This window comes from Artibeus jamaicensis, unplaced genomic scaffold (assembly GCF_021234435.1).
Source record: "Artibeus jamaicensis isolate MK-2021 breed Jamaican fruit bat unplaced genomic scaffold, CSHL_Jam_final contig_3214, whole genome shotgun sequence".
Classification (NCBI taxonomy): domain Eukaryota; kingdom Metazoa; phylum Chordata; class Mammalia; order Chiroptera; family Phyllostomidae; genus Artibeus; species Artibeus jamaicensis.
In genome coordinates, this window is record NW_026521760.1 from 986435 (window position 1) to 1004002 (window position 17568).

A 17568-nucleotide genomic window follows, 5' to 3' on the forward strand; every position below is an offset into this window, starting at 1 on the left:
AAGCAACTTTAGATTTCAAATAATTTAGCATAAAGGTGATGTTTTTAATATAACTACGGAAACATTCAACTTAAACAATGGCATAATCTGACATTTAAAAATGTGTGGTGCTTATCACATTGACTTTATTTCAAACATCCTGACTTTAAGATCATTAGCAAATTCATTTTAAATTTAGGAATGTGTTTAGGGCTATTCATATATATATATTTTTTAAAACCTAATTTACTTCATGCAACCTAAAATAGGAGCTCAGTGCTCTGTTTGTAATTCATTTTAAAATATTTTATAATTTTCCTGATAAGTTAGATAAAGATTCCAAGGTGTTTTGTGAGTGTGGGTATTATGGGATGGGGGTGGAGGGCAGCAAGGGAGGGAAAGACTGTTGTAAAAAGCCTGGGTTTTCCGTCCTGTAGACACGGCCCAACAGATGTTCCCTCTGCCCATGGTGAACTGACCTAGTCAAAAGCTAAATTTTACACACCAAACATATGAATCAGTTTGACAAATAGGAAAAAGGTAAACTAACTTTTCAAAGTCAATGTGTGCAGACCATGCAAATAAATGAGGCCTTTTGCTTCCTACTAAAAACGTTTATGAGCAAATATTCAAACACAGACCATTTTTTTTGTTACTAGTGTAAAGAAACCACACATTTAAATTAAATTTACCATTACATACCTGGTCTAGCATGTTTTTACTAAATGCCTTGTACACATGGAAAGGGTTAAAAACAGAAGGCTGATCTTCCACACTCCTCAAGGTTGTTTTTAAAGGTCGGATGGGTAATGGCTTTTCCTCTGAACCATTCATAGAAAACAGCTGTTCTTTTAAATATTCCTTGAAGGGGAAAAATTACAAGTCATTTTGGTGGAAAGAATATATTCTCTTTAAAAATAAACCAATCAATACCCAAATATACTCTTTGAGCACATTTGCAAGATTACTCTGTATTACTTACTTGCCTCAGGATAGAATACATTTTCAGGAAAAACATAGCTGAGTACCAATCAGCTTTGCAATAAACCCATCAAAAACAGGTTCACCTAGTATATAGGATAGATTAGAAAACATGTAACAAATTTTTACACCAGGAATGTATGACTGAGACATCAAAATCTTTTTAAATAGGCATTGCCTTCTCATTCATTGGTTTATATATTAACATATCTGGTTACTAAAACTTAACTCAGGGGCATAATTACTCATAGTACAAGACAGTTCATTTATTTATTAAGTGTAGTTGTTACCTATTCCATGCTTAGTAGAGTGCTAAGTACTCTGAAATTGCATTACAAACAGTCTCACTCTATGGAGAATTAATTACAATGAAAGCACCTACACTCTATTTCCATGCTGTAGCCTGAAAAATATCAAGGTACAAAAGGAGATCAGAGTATGCAATTCTAGTCCCCCAACTGCCAGTACCAGCTTGAGTAAAAAAAGGCAAGCTACTGCATTACTTCTCATTTTTTCATTCTTAAATAAATAAGGTGAACAATCCTAATCTATTTTACAAATCTCTTTTTTGCAAAACAACAAATAAAAATTACTAAAATTTTCTGATAAATTTTTAAATGTTTACTATTAATAAGCAAGTCATGCAATAAATAAATGTCCTAATTTTTAGTATGTCACAATATAATTTTTTTCTGCAAGATTAGGATGGAGACTAGGTTCAGAGTTTTAGAGCTGAGAAGGACTGTAGAAGTTTTCTAGAAAAACCCTTATTACTCTAAGTCTGATGCCCAGATCAGCCCCAGCCTTACCTGGGAGCTTGTTAGAAAAGGAGAATCTCAGGCCCCACAAATCAGAATCTGAGTGTTAACAACACTTCCCAGGAGACTGGGGGGCACATGAAAGTCTGAGACACTCTAGCTCATGCCACGTGCAATGGTTAGCTCTGAAAGGTCAGGGGACAAGCCTGAGGTCACTCAGGGATGAGTGGTAGAGTTGGGGGCAAGAAGCCACGTCTCTGGTCTCAGTCCATTGTGCTTTTTCCCTATTTCTGTATAACTCCATGAATAGAGAATGCCCACTGCATCGTGAAATGCAAATTTCAGATCCTAAAGTCCTAACAAAAAAAAAATGCTACTTAACAATGATAGTAATTCCTTAACCCTGTTCATTGTGATCACATCTTTTAAAAAATCAATGCTATGCTAGATGATAGACACACGGATTCTTAATAAAATTATTAGATATCAATAAAACCATCAGAAAATAATTTTATGCCTACATTTATATTTCTGAGAAAAAGCAAATTTTTCTCCATTATGATTTCTGAAAGTAAAATTTTAAAAAGAAATAAAACGTCCCCTTCCATTAGAAAAACTGCTTTGCTTTGGCTAATAACCTTTTTCACTGATTTCCTCTTATATGACTATATTTTGGGTTTTTTTTTGTTTGCTTGTTTCCACAATTCAAGAAACAAAAGTGCTCTGTTGCCAGTTGTAAATACAATGGTGTTTTCTCCTTTTTTAAATTTCTCTGACTTCTCTGCTGTGTTGGCACTTGTTGTTACCACTTCTTTAAAGTCTCAGATTTTCTGTGACATTGCCTTAATCAGATTTATTGCCAATTGGGAGTATCCTTTAGAAGAAATATTCTTTGAACATTTATTCTTGAACACCTTCCCTGTGAAGTTAAATCAAAGCTTATTTATCTACCCGTCACTTCTCTACTTCTCTTCACTGAAAAGCTCCACCAGCCTCATCAGCAGAACTACCGCACTCACAGAAGGCCACCTGGTGCATACATCCACGGCCTCCCTCTCCTGTGCCCATGGCCAGAACTTCCTATATCTGACCTGTATCCCAAAGACAAACATTTTAAAACTCCTTTTCTCCTATAACTTCTGTCTCTCAGTGGCACACGCATTGTTCTCCTCGGCTGGGCCTGTACCTGAAGATGCTTTTATACGTGTTTCATATTTTTTAATATTTAGCAGCACAATTGAAAGTGCTGAAGACTCATAGTGCTACTCATCAAATGAACGGTCATTCAGTGCAAATTCACCTACAACATAAGGCTACCTCACAGTACAAAAGCTGCCATACGTATTATACTCATCACTTAGTCACCCTTGTGTTGCTATTTGGGTTTCACGCTTACACTGTTTTAGTAATCTCAAGGCAATGTTCTCATTACTTTCTTTGGTTCTAGACTCTCACATTACACATCTTACCTTGCAGCAGGGCATCTCACTGAGCACTAGTACTTAGCTCGACATCTCATCTGACAGGCATTGCAGTAACAGTAGGTATATTGAGTTGTAACAAAAGAAACATCATAACTTTGAACTTAGTTGATCAAAATGTGGTGTAGCCCAGTAAAGAATCTTACACAGATGAGATCTCAAAGCACACCTGTTCAGAGCAACTGCCTGAGAGTTCCATGAGCTCAAGAGAAAACAGACTTTGAGTTTCCTGAATATCCAACTTAATTTTTGTCAATTCCACTTACTGGTGATTACTGATCTCTCTTGTGAGCCATTGCTAACCTCAGATCTCCTGTAATGCCATTTTACTAAGGATCTGAGTGAATCCTACTGCAACATCTGTTCCTCAGTAATTACCAGTGATTTTGGCCAATTTGGGTGGCCAGGTGGACATGCCAATAAAGAACATGACTGTGAAATGGAGGTCTTTAGGTTAGCCAAGGCTGGGAGTTAGAGTTCCTAAGTTCCTCAAATAGAAATCCAAAACAAGGTGGGAGGGATCATTAGCAAAAGTAAATACGCTGTTTCACTCTGTAAGAATTCCATACTCTAGTCCCCTAGAGATAAGACCATTTTCATACCTACAAATTCCTTAGTTCCTTCCCCAGTGATTATGGAATACACTATTATATCACCTGGTTATTGACTGGTTGATTAGCTGTTGGAAAGTCAGGAAATAAGATTTACTTGAAGTAACTTTCAATAGATAATAGTGGGAAGAACATTTATGTAACTCAGTTGTAAAATGCTGTGACAATTTAATTCATTCCCTAGAAATGTATTAAGGCCTACCTCATTGAGATAAACACTGTATCTTCACATCATTCATATAACTCAATTTTTACTGTTCCAAAAACTACAGTGTTTGCAAATATAAACATAATTCTATTCACATTTGATTTTGCATTCTAATTCAGAGATATATGATCAAATTAAAAACCTGGTTAAGTGAGCAAGCTTATATTGTTTTAAGTAAATAAGTGTGACCCCACTCTTTGCATTTTTGCTAAAACTGCCTGAAACATTCAAGGGCAGAGGCTTAACCCAGCTAAGAGGTGCACAAGCATGATATGGGTCCCAGCCAGTGTCTGCGCATTAATGCACTGTCTGGGGTTAAGCTAACTGCTCCTGAATGTGGCTCAATATTCTTTTGATGTTTTCTCATTACGTAAGAAGTCTCCAACCTTACCAACTTAAGTACGCTCGCTGTCCACAGGAGAAGGGCTACATCTGTCCAGAAAATTCTTCATTTCGTAAACACCAAATTTTAACATTAGCTTAACAGTCACAAACACAAAACTCCCAAACTACACCTCTAGTTTATATGATTCAGAACTGAACTGAGTTTATGAGCCGAGTTATTGTTTCAACCATATAAATAAAACCTACACTGTTTCAGTGAAGCACTGTTGTGCAAATGCAGAAGAGCTGGGTCTGAATAGATTATATTAATAATACAATATTGAGTTTGATATTGACTTTAAGAAGTATTATCACCTCCTTGACTAACCCTTAGCTGCCAGCAGACGCTGCCTCAGGCCAGTACACACCTAATTGCTCGGTAAAAAGGCCGTTTCCCTACCTCATTGAGCCGCATGATGTGATAAATTTGCCTCAGGTACTCGCTGCCACCTGGTTTGTGGCAGATATCCAGGACCATCATGTTTATTTTCTGCTCAGTCAGTTCAAGAGCAATACCTCCTTCTTCTAAGGCTGTGCTTTTCTCTATTGTCATAAACACACTAAATACAAAGAAAGCATAGATAGATCAGTGATGAAGAATTGTAAAGACGGAAAATAATCAGAGAGTGAGTGAGGAGAGTCCATGCAAGTCTCGTATTCAAAGCACCCAGAGACTTTGCTCAAATAGGTAATCCTTCCCAAACTGTGGCTGCTCATTGATACCGTGTATCAATGGAATTGTTTCTTTTAAAACATTTCTTTATTGCATTTATATTCCAATCTATAAAACATTTTTCCATTACTGCAATTATTGAAATTGCCATAATCATGGAATGAAAACAAAACATTTCTTTTTAAGAACATGTAAGAAATAATTTGTATTTTCTCTTTGAGGATAAAAAGTATCTTTGATGCCAGAAATAGCTTTGGTATTCTGTCTTTTGTAGATTCCTCTTTACACCTGTCTTAAAACACATTAAGGACTAATTACAATGTCAAAGGGGGGGAGCCCATTACGCTAAATATAGGCTGGGTGCTTCCTGGCAGTGTGCTTACCACTGGGTATTTTAAATTGGCCTTTTGACACTTGTTGCCTTTTATATGCCCCTTCTCCTGTGTCTTCTCGGTAACAGTACAAGTCACTACCCTGATTATTCTTCCAGGAAGAGGGTCTATTATCACTACCCCAGGAATGTTCAAGTCATGTTTGGGAAATATTTCTTCTATCATAAGAACTCATAGGCTTATTATTGACTTTAAACATTATTTACATAGTAATAATGGATGGCATATTTTTTTAAAGTTCCCAAACTTAAAGGGCTAATTAAATCACGATATTCAACTTAAATCATATATATTCCATACTAATTTTTTATTGCAAATGCTATTTGGATCATGTTAGACTTTGCAATCTAAATATTCTTAAGAAAACACATGGTTTTCCACTGTTTCCCATACTAAATGAAATTTACTGTGGTGTAATCAGCTATATACTGCAGTTCATTACTGAGATTTTGCCATGATTATAAAATTAGTTTTGCTAAGAGTCAGTGCCACTGACCTGAAGACTGAACTAAATGATACCCAGCTGCTGGACATTAACTTTTATATTGCTTCCACATGTAGCTTCAAAACATCTTTTAAAAAAACCCTTTATGATCATATAAGCCTTTCTAAAAAATAAAGCAAATCCTACTCTGAGATTTTCATTAGTTAGAGTAAATATCTTGAAGCAGCATACAGGTTGCAAGCAAAATTTCTCATCAGGTTTTGTAGAAGCTGACATTGTAAAAGTTGAGGTCCTCTGACAAAGGACTGCCTCAGTGTCAGCCCCTGAATTGTATCCTTTCCTGTCCATCACTGTGCAGGTGAAGCAAATGATTGGATTCAGTCAATGCTATGATTAATGAGTTCCTCTCTGGATTTGGGACTGCATATCAATCATGTCATTAGGGAGAATGTGCCCTGAAAGAGGCAGACCTTAGCCAAGGAATAACTGCATTAATCTTAATCTGTATATGCACCCAGCCAGCCAAGTCAGGGTCACCATGATGAAAAACAATAATCTTCAACTGGACAAATTACTTTGCAAAGACAGACATTTCTTTACTTTTTGGGCTGTGTGTTCTCCAGAATCTAAGTTGACTGTTTACAGCTTGAGTGTTACTACAAAGTGAAGGTTATTTTAATGAATAGTAATGCTCTCAGGCAGTATGCAAGACAAGCAATGCTTGCAGCTGCCACTTTCCACTGCAGTTATTTGCACGATTTCCATAAAATCAAAGTTAAATCTGGGTGCAAGTGAAAGAAATCGAGCTAATAATGATATTGTGTAGTTCCGAGATAATCTTCATGGAAAATTAAGATTTCATCTATCTTAACAGAAGAACTATTTAGTTTAATTCCCGTACTTGAAAAAAATGGTAAAGCTAAGGTAACTTTTCCCCTATACACAGTATCATTGTTTAAAATACATTTTCCTCATAGTGCAGATGATATAAATGCTTGTCAATTTATGAAAGTTGGAGAGGTGGAAATTTACTTGTATATCCAATACACAACTAAGAAATCAAAGTCAAGAAGAAACATTTCTATAACATCCAAATCCTGTAAGGAATTACCTAAAGTAAATTAATAAGTCAAATTGAACTCTTTTTCAAATAAATGTAATAACTTTAAAATCTTCATTTTTATATTGATATCACTTGAGAAATAGAGAAAGACTTAGCATTGTGCTAATTACATAATCACATAATACATACTGAGAATCTTTGAGGGCTACAAAACATTGTAAAAGTCAGCAATTCACTATTTTGGATGCCTGTTGCAACAGATAGCTGATCAGCCAAACGTTAGCTAAACTTCCTACGTAAGACAGACCACATGTGTTGGTGCCATTTATAAAATACTTAAACTAAACTTTTAAGAAAACCCTTTTACTTATGGATTCCTATATGTAGCCTCAGGTGTCTCACTGAGACATACTTTAAACTGATCTTATTACTGCTAGAAGGGCTCCTCAATCAGCAGGATCACAAATTTAACTTTGTAACTCTAATCAGATCCACTATTTTTACTCATCTTTATTCTCTCCCTTTCACAGTGAAGGCTATGGATAATGACATCTAGCCTTAATCTTTAGTCACTGGATTAAAGACTATAAATGGTAAGGAATGCAAATGTAAAGAAGGTCATTGTCAATGTTACTAAGGTTTTACCTGACTGCTAGTGTTATCTTTACCCACAGGATGTCCTAGGAATAAATTTCTAGAAATCAGTATGACAAGACCAGGAAAATCATGATTGCTGACATTTCCCCATTTGGATAAATATAATGTTTTACAGATTAATATAAACCACTACAGTATTCATTATATTAACCAGTGAGTTCAATGCATTTTAAGAGTTTAGAAATAAATGCTTACTAGTTTTAAGTTTAATGTTAAGAACTTTACAAATGTTATTTAATTTCTCAAAATGACTCTACTGGGTTGGAATCATCTCAGAAAATGAGGCTTTGAGAGTCTCTATTACTTGCACAGGATGGCCCATTTATATTTGTCCCACTGGTACCAAAGCCTGCACTCTTTATCACTACCATACACTAGGACAATCAACCACTTGTAGTCATTTGAGGAAAAAAGTTATAACAGGATCTGCTGGTGACATGAGCATATTTTAAAAGAATGGGGACAGTGTGTGTGAGTGATGTAAAAGGGGGGCCACTGGCTTAGTGATCTGCAGAACATATGAACCATAATTCCTTTATCTGTATCATGCAATTTTATACCAAAGACTAATTTTAACAAAGGAGGACTCTATGTACATATTTAAACTCATCAGGGACCCTTAAAAATCTCTGCAATACCACAAATCATTTAGCTCTTGGTGACAAACCTATGAGAAGGCTGACATTTTCATACAGAAACAGCTGGGCGTGTTTATAGCTCAAGTGTGATATGCCCCAGTTGCCCTCTGGGATTCTTACATTACCAGATGAAAAATGTGTACCTTTTTGACAATCAGGTACACAGAAAGCAATAAAAGGCCTTTTATATCCATTAATTCCTTCTTAATTTAATCTCCATGCCCAATCCATTTACAAAAAGCTCCAGGCTATCCACTAGATACCTGTTTGCGCACTGAAAAGGAGGGAAACCTGATTCTCCTGAGTTTAACCACCACCCTTTTCATCAGAAACCTTATGGTGGTGACCAAACAAGTATAATATTCCTGTGTATCAATGGGTTTCAAATTTTAATAAGACAAGAAACATCTAACAACCCAGTTTTTAATGCAATTTTTATCTTTTTTGATATGCATCCAAATTCCCACGAAGTTACCAAAACGACTATTGCCACTTATCTGACACTATTTGGTTGTTGTTGTTTATTGGGATTTTGTTATTGTGAATGTATTTGATGAGATTTAGTGAAAGAAAAACATTGCTTTACCATTCAGTGCTCAATTTCCTTGCTTTCAGCAATTGGCATTTAATCCAGTTGGGTTTTTGCTGCTCGATGCTCTGAATGACCTTTTGGGCCATTTGATGAAGGCTACTTGTCTGCTCTCGCATGATGCTCTCCAAACAAGCACAGATTAAACCCAGTTTCTCTTTCCTCCATCTGTCAAGGGAGGCACCTGTTAAAAGTTCCACAGTGTTTCCATCCTCAAATATCCGACATATAATTACAATCAAGTTCCAGACGAGCAGGCTAGCTTTCTTCAAGTCAACAAAGTTTTTTGACATTTTTCTCTCAGACAGAAAAAAGAAGTGTTTAATTGGGGGAGGCAAACATGCAATCACTGTAGGTAACTTGCTGATTACAATAGATACTGCCTCAGCAGCAAGCCTTGTGACGCCTGGGGAAGACAAGAAAGAAAAGGTATGATTAATATTAGCATTTGTGTTGCATCACTGCATTGTTTGGAGTGTTCTGTGGGGATGTCTAACTTTTGTGGAGAAAATTGTTGAGAAGAGCTTGACATATTCCGGCAGAACTCGACTGGGGAACCCTGTGGTACTGCCTACAATTCCCGAATGTCAAACTTATTTTTTTCTTCCACAAATAAAGATTAGAAAATTCAGAATTACTATTTATATATTGTTATGTATTAAGACGGCAGGTTTAAAGGGCTCAGATGTTCTCAACTAACAAAAGCAAGGAAATGCTGTTCGACCTCTTTGTGGTCCTTAATTCTGCCAGCCATTCCCTTGCTCCCTTGGAGTCCATGGCGGCATCATTTGAGCTCTGACCAAGACTGGCTCCTCTTCCTTTAGTTCTTAGCCCAAACATCACCTCTTCACAGAGCCTTCCTTCACCATCGGGCTACAGCAGTACTTTCATGCCCTTTCTTTCCCAGACCAATTCCCTCCCTATCATTAGACCTCAGTTTGTTGTTTTTATTATAGCACTTAGTATCACCTAATAATTAGCTCATTTGTTCATTGTCTGTCAGCCTCTCCTAGACTTTAAGCTCCATGAAGCCATTGCTTTATCCTCAGCACTTGGTACATCATGTACAATAGTTATTCAATAAGTACTTGTTGAAAAAACGAGTGAACAAACTTTCATGGTTACCTCTATTACTCTTCTTTGCTTCTCCGTGTCTTATGCTAGTTCCACTTCCTACTAACAACTCTTAAAAATGGGTATTTGCTAAGAAGTCCATGGCGCATTGACCCACAATTCTACACACTCTCCTTTGCTCGCTGTTATTTCTCTGAAGGATCTACTGACTCCCTCTCTACATCAGGGTTTCCCAACTTTGGCACTGTTGGCATTTTGGGCTGGATAGTCCTTGCAAGGAGCTGCCCTGAGCACTGCTGGATGTTTTAGCAGGATCTCTGGCCTCTGCTCACTAGATGTCAGCAGCACCCTCCTCGGCTGTGACAACCAAGCACTGCTCAATGTCTCCAAGGGCAAAATTTCTCCTGGTTGAGAAACATTGTCCAGATGATTCCAGAATCTTCAACCTTGGCCTTTCCCTGGGGTAGCAATACTAAAACGTCAGCTCCCTGTTGAGTATTCCATTTCTCTGCCCTGGTCATCATTAACTCAGGATAGCTAAAACCAAATTCATTGTTTCCCTCACAAACTGGCTTGGCCCGCTTTAGGCTTCTGAATATCTCAGCATTCTCACAGGGAATGTGCTCTCTTTTCATGGGTCACCCACATCCTTCAATTCTTGCTTCAAAGTCTTCTCCTCCTATGAATTCATTTAAACATGTCTATAAGACTATTTTGGTAATGGCGTCCATATTCTCATGTTGTACCATATTTTGTATTATCATATATTATTATTTATGTTGTATTGTTACCTATGTCCTCAAGAGTTGCCTTTACCATTAGGCTAAAGGATCCTCAAGAGCAGGGGAAAAATCTTGTTGCTTCTTGAGCATCCCGCCAAGCCAAGCACTGTGTTTTAATCCTCTATGTGCATAAGTCAAATTAAACCTTGGAACTAAGTGAGAAGTCAATAGAACATGGTTTTGAGTTCTTCAGTAACACATTTACTGTTTTTACTGAACAAAACTAATAAAACAATGTGAAAGATTTTTCAAGTTATTTGCAACATTGAAAGAAGTCAACCACTCTAAAAAAGTACAAAGCTCTTGGGAAACATATGTCTAGTGTGTGACTCTCCAGAATTTCAAGACAACTTCAGAATCATTTTAAAAATTAACTAGAGCAGTCTTTTTAAGTTTGCCAACTGGGTCCAACATATATTTGAATGATCACATAGAACTGCTCTCTGAAATAAAAAAATAAATGGGAAAGCACCTAGATGGGTACTCAGTAAAAAATGGCTTCTCAATAAGTATCTTAATTCAGTTAAATTGTTTAGATGAGGGTTAAAATATAAATAAAGCAAATTAAGAGACTCCTTTGTGACCCCTCTTCTCTGTGTTCTGAAAGTATTTTATATGTTTTATGCTCCTTTATGTGTCTCAATTTGATATTCTTCGTTATACTATCAGATATTTAAGTTAAAGATTATTTCTTATATTCTGTTGATCCTAGAGAGGGTTTAACTGCAGACACTGTAGTTAAACAATAGTCACTGAGTAATAGTCAACAATCTAAGTAGGTATCAGGTAAAGATTACCAATTCTCTTCACACCTGCACTTGTGATATTTTATGAAATTTGAGGACACCAGGTACTCAAATCCCCAACACTTCATTAAAAGTTAAGGTGAATTCCAATCAGAACCATTAGGCAGATGACAAATTGATAAATCCATTCTACTAATCTCAGAGGTTCTGAGTCTATGATGATGTTAACAACATACCAGGAGGAATCTTTTAAGAATGCCATACACTTATTTTTCTGTCTTTATTTAAATAACCTGATTCCTATCTAAGCCATATATATGTAATATATCATAAGAGAGATCCCAAGTTCAGAGCTGATGGATGTGGAAAAAAATTGTATTACTTAGAATAAATTAAATGTGATATGTATGTTTATGTATTTATCATTTCTTCTGACTATAATATATTTTGTAGATTATAAAATAAGTAAAAAGGAAGTTAACAGTGGATGAGGTAAAGACAAAAGAATGTCTTAATATTGATTAAAATTTTTGTTTATTAATGTTATAAAATGTCAACAATAAATGGAGTAAGAACAAAATGATTTTATATGCTTCATTATGTTTAACACCTGTGTGCAACACTCTATGAAACAGTGGTTCAAAGGTCAGATTCTAAGTTTGGTTTGTTTCCCTACTTGGTTTTAATAGGTGTCACAGGGGGAACAGATCCACGTGGAATATGTGGACCAGGAACTGTGCTTGCGAAGTCAGGGCACTTGCTTTCCAATCTCTGCCACCAAATAAGAAGAGGCTGTTGTTGAAATCTGACACAGAACTATTCACCATTCAGGATGTCAATTAATTGTTCTTGCACACAAATTGAAAAATATTTTTTGTATTTTTAAGCCAAATGTGCAAAAGTCACTTAAACTCTTATTTGGAATGATTTAATCATGTCGGAAAATTCTATTTCTAAGCTCTTTGGTGGGCAACTGTAATATTTTTAAGGGTAATAGTGGCTTTGATAAAAACAATATTTTTGTTTTTTATAGAATGAACTGCCTGCACAACTCCCAACAGTACTTGATGTGTTTTTGCCATCAGTCTCCTCCTCAACAATCCGCATGAGAACATCGTCACAAACACACTCTCCTGCAGGGCTACCTCTGCAGAACCCAGCTTCCAGGGTCCTCTGCAGAACCCAGCTTCCCTGACAGCCTTCACTCCAACAGTTTTCCACAAAGCATTCTTTTTCTTTGAAAAGTAACTTACTATTAATAAAATATATTTTTCAGTATATCTTTCATTTAATTGTTGTCAAAGAAATCAAAGAACTTGCACTTTGAAATAAAGGAGCAAATACCTAAGTTGATCGATATAAGAAACATCTGAACTTTCAGTGAACTCGATTCCATAAGTCTCTTACTTTGTATAATTTATTGTAACATTTATTTCTTTAAAGTTTCGGTGTTTTCTATGTAACAGAATTTGCTGACAACAGTATTTGCTGAAATAAAGATGTGCATTTCAGTTTGTTGCCACCGTGTTTCCCACGTTCTGTCATTTTCACTGTGTCAAGAGCAAATATTCCCTTAAACTACTACTTGTCTCTTAATAAGTCATAATCTGCAAAAAAGGTCTCTAAAATGAATCATTATTTCAACAAGTTTTGCAAAGTACTGGATTAAATACACTTGACTTAAAACATTGCTGGAAATGATTACGGAGGTTTGTCTTCATGTTTTAAATGCTTGGTTTTGAAATATTTTGCTAATCAAGATGACTTGAAACTATTTTTATGTAATAAATAGCTCAAGGTACAGCACTTAGGAAGGACTGGTGTTTAACAATAATGTAAGGGAAGCCACATTTCAAATAGTTTTCCCACACATTTCCTTTTTTTAATTCTTCCTTTGGCCAAATCTGATGAGATGGTTATTGTTTTTCCTTATAATAGGCTGAGAAAAGCTCGTGTTAGGATTAGAAATATAGGAGCTTTTTCACTTTCTCATCGTTAGCTCTTCCTTGCATCCCCAGAGTTACGGGAGTATGTCTAGCCTGTGACTTCCCAGAACTTCAGTATTAGTTTTAAACTACAGTTGATTTGTTGGTTTACAGGAGTACGTTAAAGCCACTTGTGCGTGTTTGTGATTAATTTTGTTAAATCTATATTCTGAAATGTAAATGCCAACCTTGATTCATTACTGTATGCTAAAAGCTAATGAAAGACTGAAGTGCCCTATCTATCCCTGCCCCAACAATACTGTTCCCAACACAAGGCTCGCTCACACACAGACCAATGGAGAATTCCAATGATGATCTCCATATGAAACTTTAGTGAGATTTAATTTCTTAATTTCTTTCCTTCTTTCCTTCTTTCCTTCTTTCCTTCCTTCTTTCCTTCCTTCCTTCCTTCCTTCCTTCCTTCCTTCCTTCCTTCCTTCCTTCCTTCCTTCCTTCCTCCCTCCCTTCCCTTCCCTTCCCTTCCTTTCCTTTCCTTCCCTTCCTTTCCTTTCTTTCTTCCTTTCTTCACACATCAAATAATTGTCTTATATATCCCCCGAGGTGCTTGTGTACATTTGAAAAGTTATAATAGTCTTCAAGCACCAAGAAGAGATATCTTATTTATAGTTTAACTCTGGCCTCAACCCCAGTGCCTGGGAGGTGGTAGTAATTCACTTAGTAAATATCTATTGAAAGAAAAAGTGACAATTTCTGGCATGTAAATTTTTCAAAAATTTTTTGAAGAGAGAAAGATTTGTTGGTCATGTACTTGGGCATTCATTGGTTGATTCTTGTATGTGCCCTGACCAGGGATCAAACCCACAACCTTGGCATATCTGGACGATGCTCTAACCAACTGAGCTACCTGGCCAGAGCAATATTATCTTTCCTTCTTCTATACTGCACTGAAAATAAAGGTTGAGCACTATCAGTCTAAAAGAGGACAGAAATGAAAAACAATGGTATTCTCCTATTGTCATATCCACCAGAAACACACAAAATGCTTTATGAAGTCACTTTTCTCCACTACTCACTTTTATGTAATTATGCGAGTTGGCATCCCTTCATGGCTGTCTATCGTGGAAATGTTGTACTTAGACTCTTGGTGATAATTTTACAAAGATTAGTAAGGAAAAGCACAAGAACTAGCCTTACCATGAAACCAAGTGCCAGGGGAGTGTCCACCCATTGGTCAAGATGGTGGCTGGGGGAGGTTGTTAAATCAAGCACGCCAAGAGCTAGAAATATGTATAGGGCCCCAAGCATGCCAAAAGCTGGAAAGATAATTGGATGGGAAAAAGGAAAAAGCACTCCCTTCCCTATCCCTATAAGAACCTCTGGCTCGAGCAGGAGGATGGAGAAGGTCTTTGAGACAGAAGTTCACTATTCTCCCAAGTTGTGTGGCACCTGAGTAAACTTCTTTTCTTTTGCAGCAGCACCTGCTTCACGAGTATCATTTGTTGGTGGCAGGCAGCCTGACCTCAGATTTTTTGTCTGGTAGTGCTGGTATGTACAAAGTAAGCACTTTTTTTGGAAACAGACTCTTTGGAATGTTACGGAAGAATTCCAAAATGCTTTTATAAAGCAATGCTGTTTACGAATAGAAAACTTGAAACCCACAAGCAAAACAGTGCTAATCCTATGACATGACATGTTAACTATAGATCATGCCTCCTGAATTGCTCAAAATCTGTGAAATATCCAAAAGCTAGAACAAGCAGTGATGGCAACAACTCAGACAAGGAAGAACTTAAGTAATGAAAAGCTGACATTTTCCAATTTCAATTAAATGGCTTTCCTAGATTCAAAGGCAGTTTAATAAGGCTTGGACAGAATTAAAATATTACTGTGAAAGGTCACAGATAGGTAATTGATTTGAGTTTGTAATACCAGGTTGTTGGATGAGAGCCACATCATTTAGGACCTTCATGAAGAAGGATGAAAGAAAGGCTAGTCCCTTCGATTGACTTCAGTGGGTTGAGCTGGAGAATTTTACTGTGGACAGTTTCTTTAGAATTAGTAAAAAAAACATACATGGCTTTTTGATTGATGGATATATTGCTGTTTGGTTGTTCAAGAAATGAAGACTGGAGCTGAAGACCTTAAGTGCTTGCTGTTTGCCCACTGACAAGATGACTGGAACTACCTGTGTAGCACGGGGGTGTTAACTTTACCTAAAATTGCCTCATTTGGGAAATGACAAATGTGTTTTTAAAAGCCTGGGTTTTTTTCTCAATATACATTTAAAGATTTTTAAATTGTTTATTGTCTAATCAAGTTGAGATTTTTAAGAAGCTCATTTTTAATTTGTAATAAAAGTTTACAACTTTTTTTAAAAAGTCAATTAATGGCAAGCACCTGTTAATGTTTTAAATAATTGTCAAAAAAAGGATGACTATGAAAAGTACAGGTTTGACTTTAAAAATTCTAAAGATTTATGAGTACATAATACACATTCAAAGGAATCTTGTGAATTTCTCAGAAAGTAGGAATATCTAGGTAGAAATAAACATTCAAATGAGAAGAGCTGATCAATAAAGTAAGTGAATAATATAAGTAAATGATGGCTCTGAAATACACGTGGCGGATGCACTGCCTTGGGCAGGAACAATGCACTGAATTCAGAACCATACCTGTTAGAAGAAAGATACCCTCTCGGAAAAATATGTGGTTACTAAATTGGGTGCTATTTTTTACCTAAAAGCCACAGATATGGGTGTGTTAACAAGAGAAAACAAAGTTACAATTGGTCATTTAGGAGAAAAACTTGAAGGAAAGAATAATTAAACTGAATATAACAGCAATCCTCTTGAGAATATGAACTTCACTCAATAGACAAAGAAAATTAGTCAAAATTCTGTGAATAATCTGTGAACACTAACATGAACACAATACATTGCAGAGAATTCGGAATCAGCAGTTAAATAAAGCAAATGACCATTTGAGTCATTTTTATTTCTAGTTTCCTTGATTATATGACTGCTAGTAAAGAAAATAACGGGTTCCAAGTATACATGGTAAAAACAAGACTAATATTGTTTGCAAGTCTTATTCTTCTTAGCATTTTACTTGATCCCATATTATAGAAAATTGCTTCTTCAGGGATGCTTCCTTACAGAAAAACAGATATATACCTTTGCTTGATTCTTTCCTCTTGATTTCTTTGGGAGTATAATTCCATTCTTTTGGAATGCTCTCGCGCAAACGTTCAGGAATGCCAGGCTTGTTTAGGCTTGTTTCACTGTGTCTCCCAGAGGTCATCACAGATATTATCTGCTCTACAATGTCCTTGACAGCGTCGGTCAGTGCCAATCTCAAGCATCGAATGACCTCTAGCTCGGACTCCATGCATGTTGAGACTTCAAAAGCAGACAGTACATTACAGTTAGCAGAATCTGGCAAAATTTTGTGCTGATTCAATTGGAAATCAGTTTCTTAATGATCTAGTGTAAAACTATAGGAAAGGAGAGCGGCTTTACCCTAGAAATCATATTACTTATAAACAGTTCATAAACATTTAAAAATTCTTCTTGATAATAAAGGGAATGGAAATTAACACTGAAATACTGTATTTGCTAGTAGTTTGGAACTCTACTGGTAAAATTATAAATCATGTGACCTCCATAGATGACAATTTGGCAGTAATATCAAAAGCTCTAACATTTTACTTACCTGTTAATCTATTTATCCTTCTCTAAGACTTTATCCTAAGAAGTTAATTATGGTTATATAAAGGATATAAAAATTGGAAATAATCTAAATGTCTAGTAATTGGTAATTTGTTTAATTAACCAAGGTGCATTCATCTATACAATAAAGCCATATATTATTTAGTATAAAAATAAAACTGGGTTAAAAGAGTATGACATGCAATTTTATTTAAAAACACATATCTACATGCACATATAAAAATTTAAAATATATATTCTACAATGTTAATGATAATTCTCCTCTTCCTTTACTTTTTAAAATTTTTCTACCAGCATTTCCACCCTTTCTCCCTCTAGCCTTGCCTTTTTTCCTTCCTTCTTTCTTCCAGCTTGCCATATTTCTGATAATTTCTATTACTTACTATGATATTATATGATAAATGCAATACAAGTTTTTAAAAAGTAACTGCAA

At 36.0% G+C, this 17568-nt stretch overlaps 1 protein-coding gene across 2 annotated transcripts in view; it reads right to left on the reverse strand.

Annotated features, from left to right (window-relative positions):
* Positions 1-17568, reverse strand: part of KIAA0825 (KIAA0825 ortholog) — a 412101-nt gene that overhangs the window by 192618 nt on the left and 201915 nt on the right. For both annotated transcript variants that reach the window (XM_053663574.1, XM_053663575.1), the window contains 4 exons: positions 16581-16805; positions 8857-9265; positions 4803-4962; positions 682-840 (listed from right to left, as the gene is read on the reverse strand). In XM_053663574.1, the coding sequence (XP_053519549.1) occupies positions 682-840; positions 4803-4962; positions 8857-9265; positions 16581-16805 (953 nt within the window). The remainder of the gene's footprint in view (positions 1-681; positions 841-4802; positions 4963-8856; positions 9266-16580; positions 16806-17568) is intronic.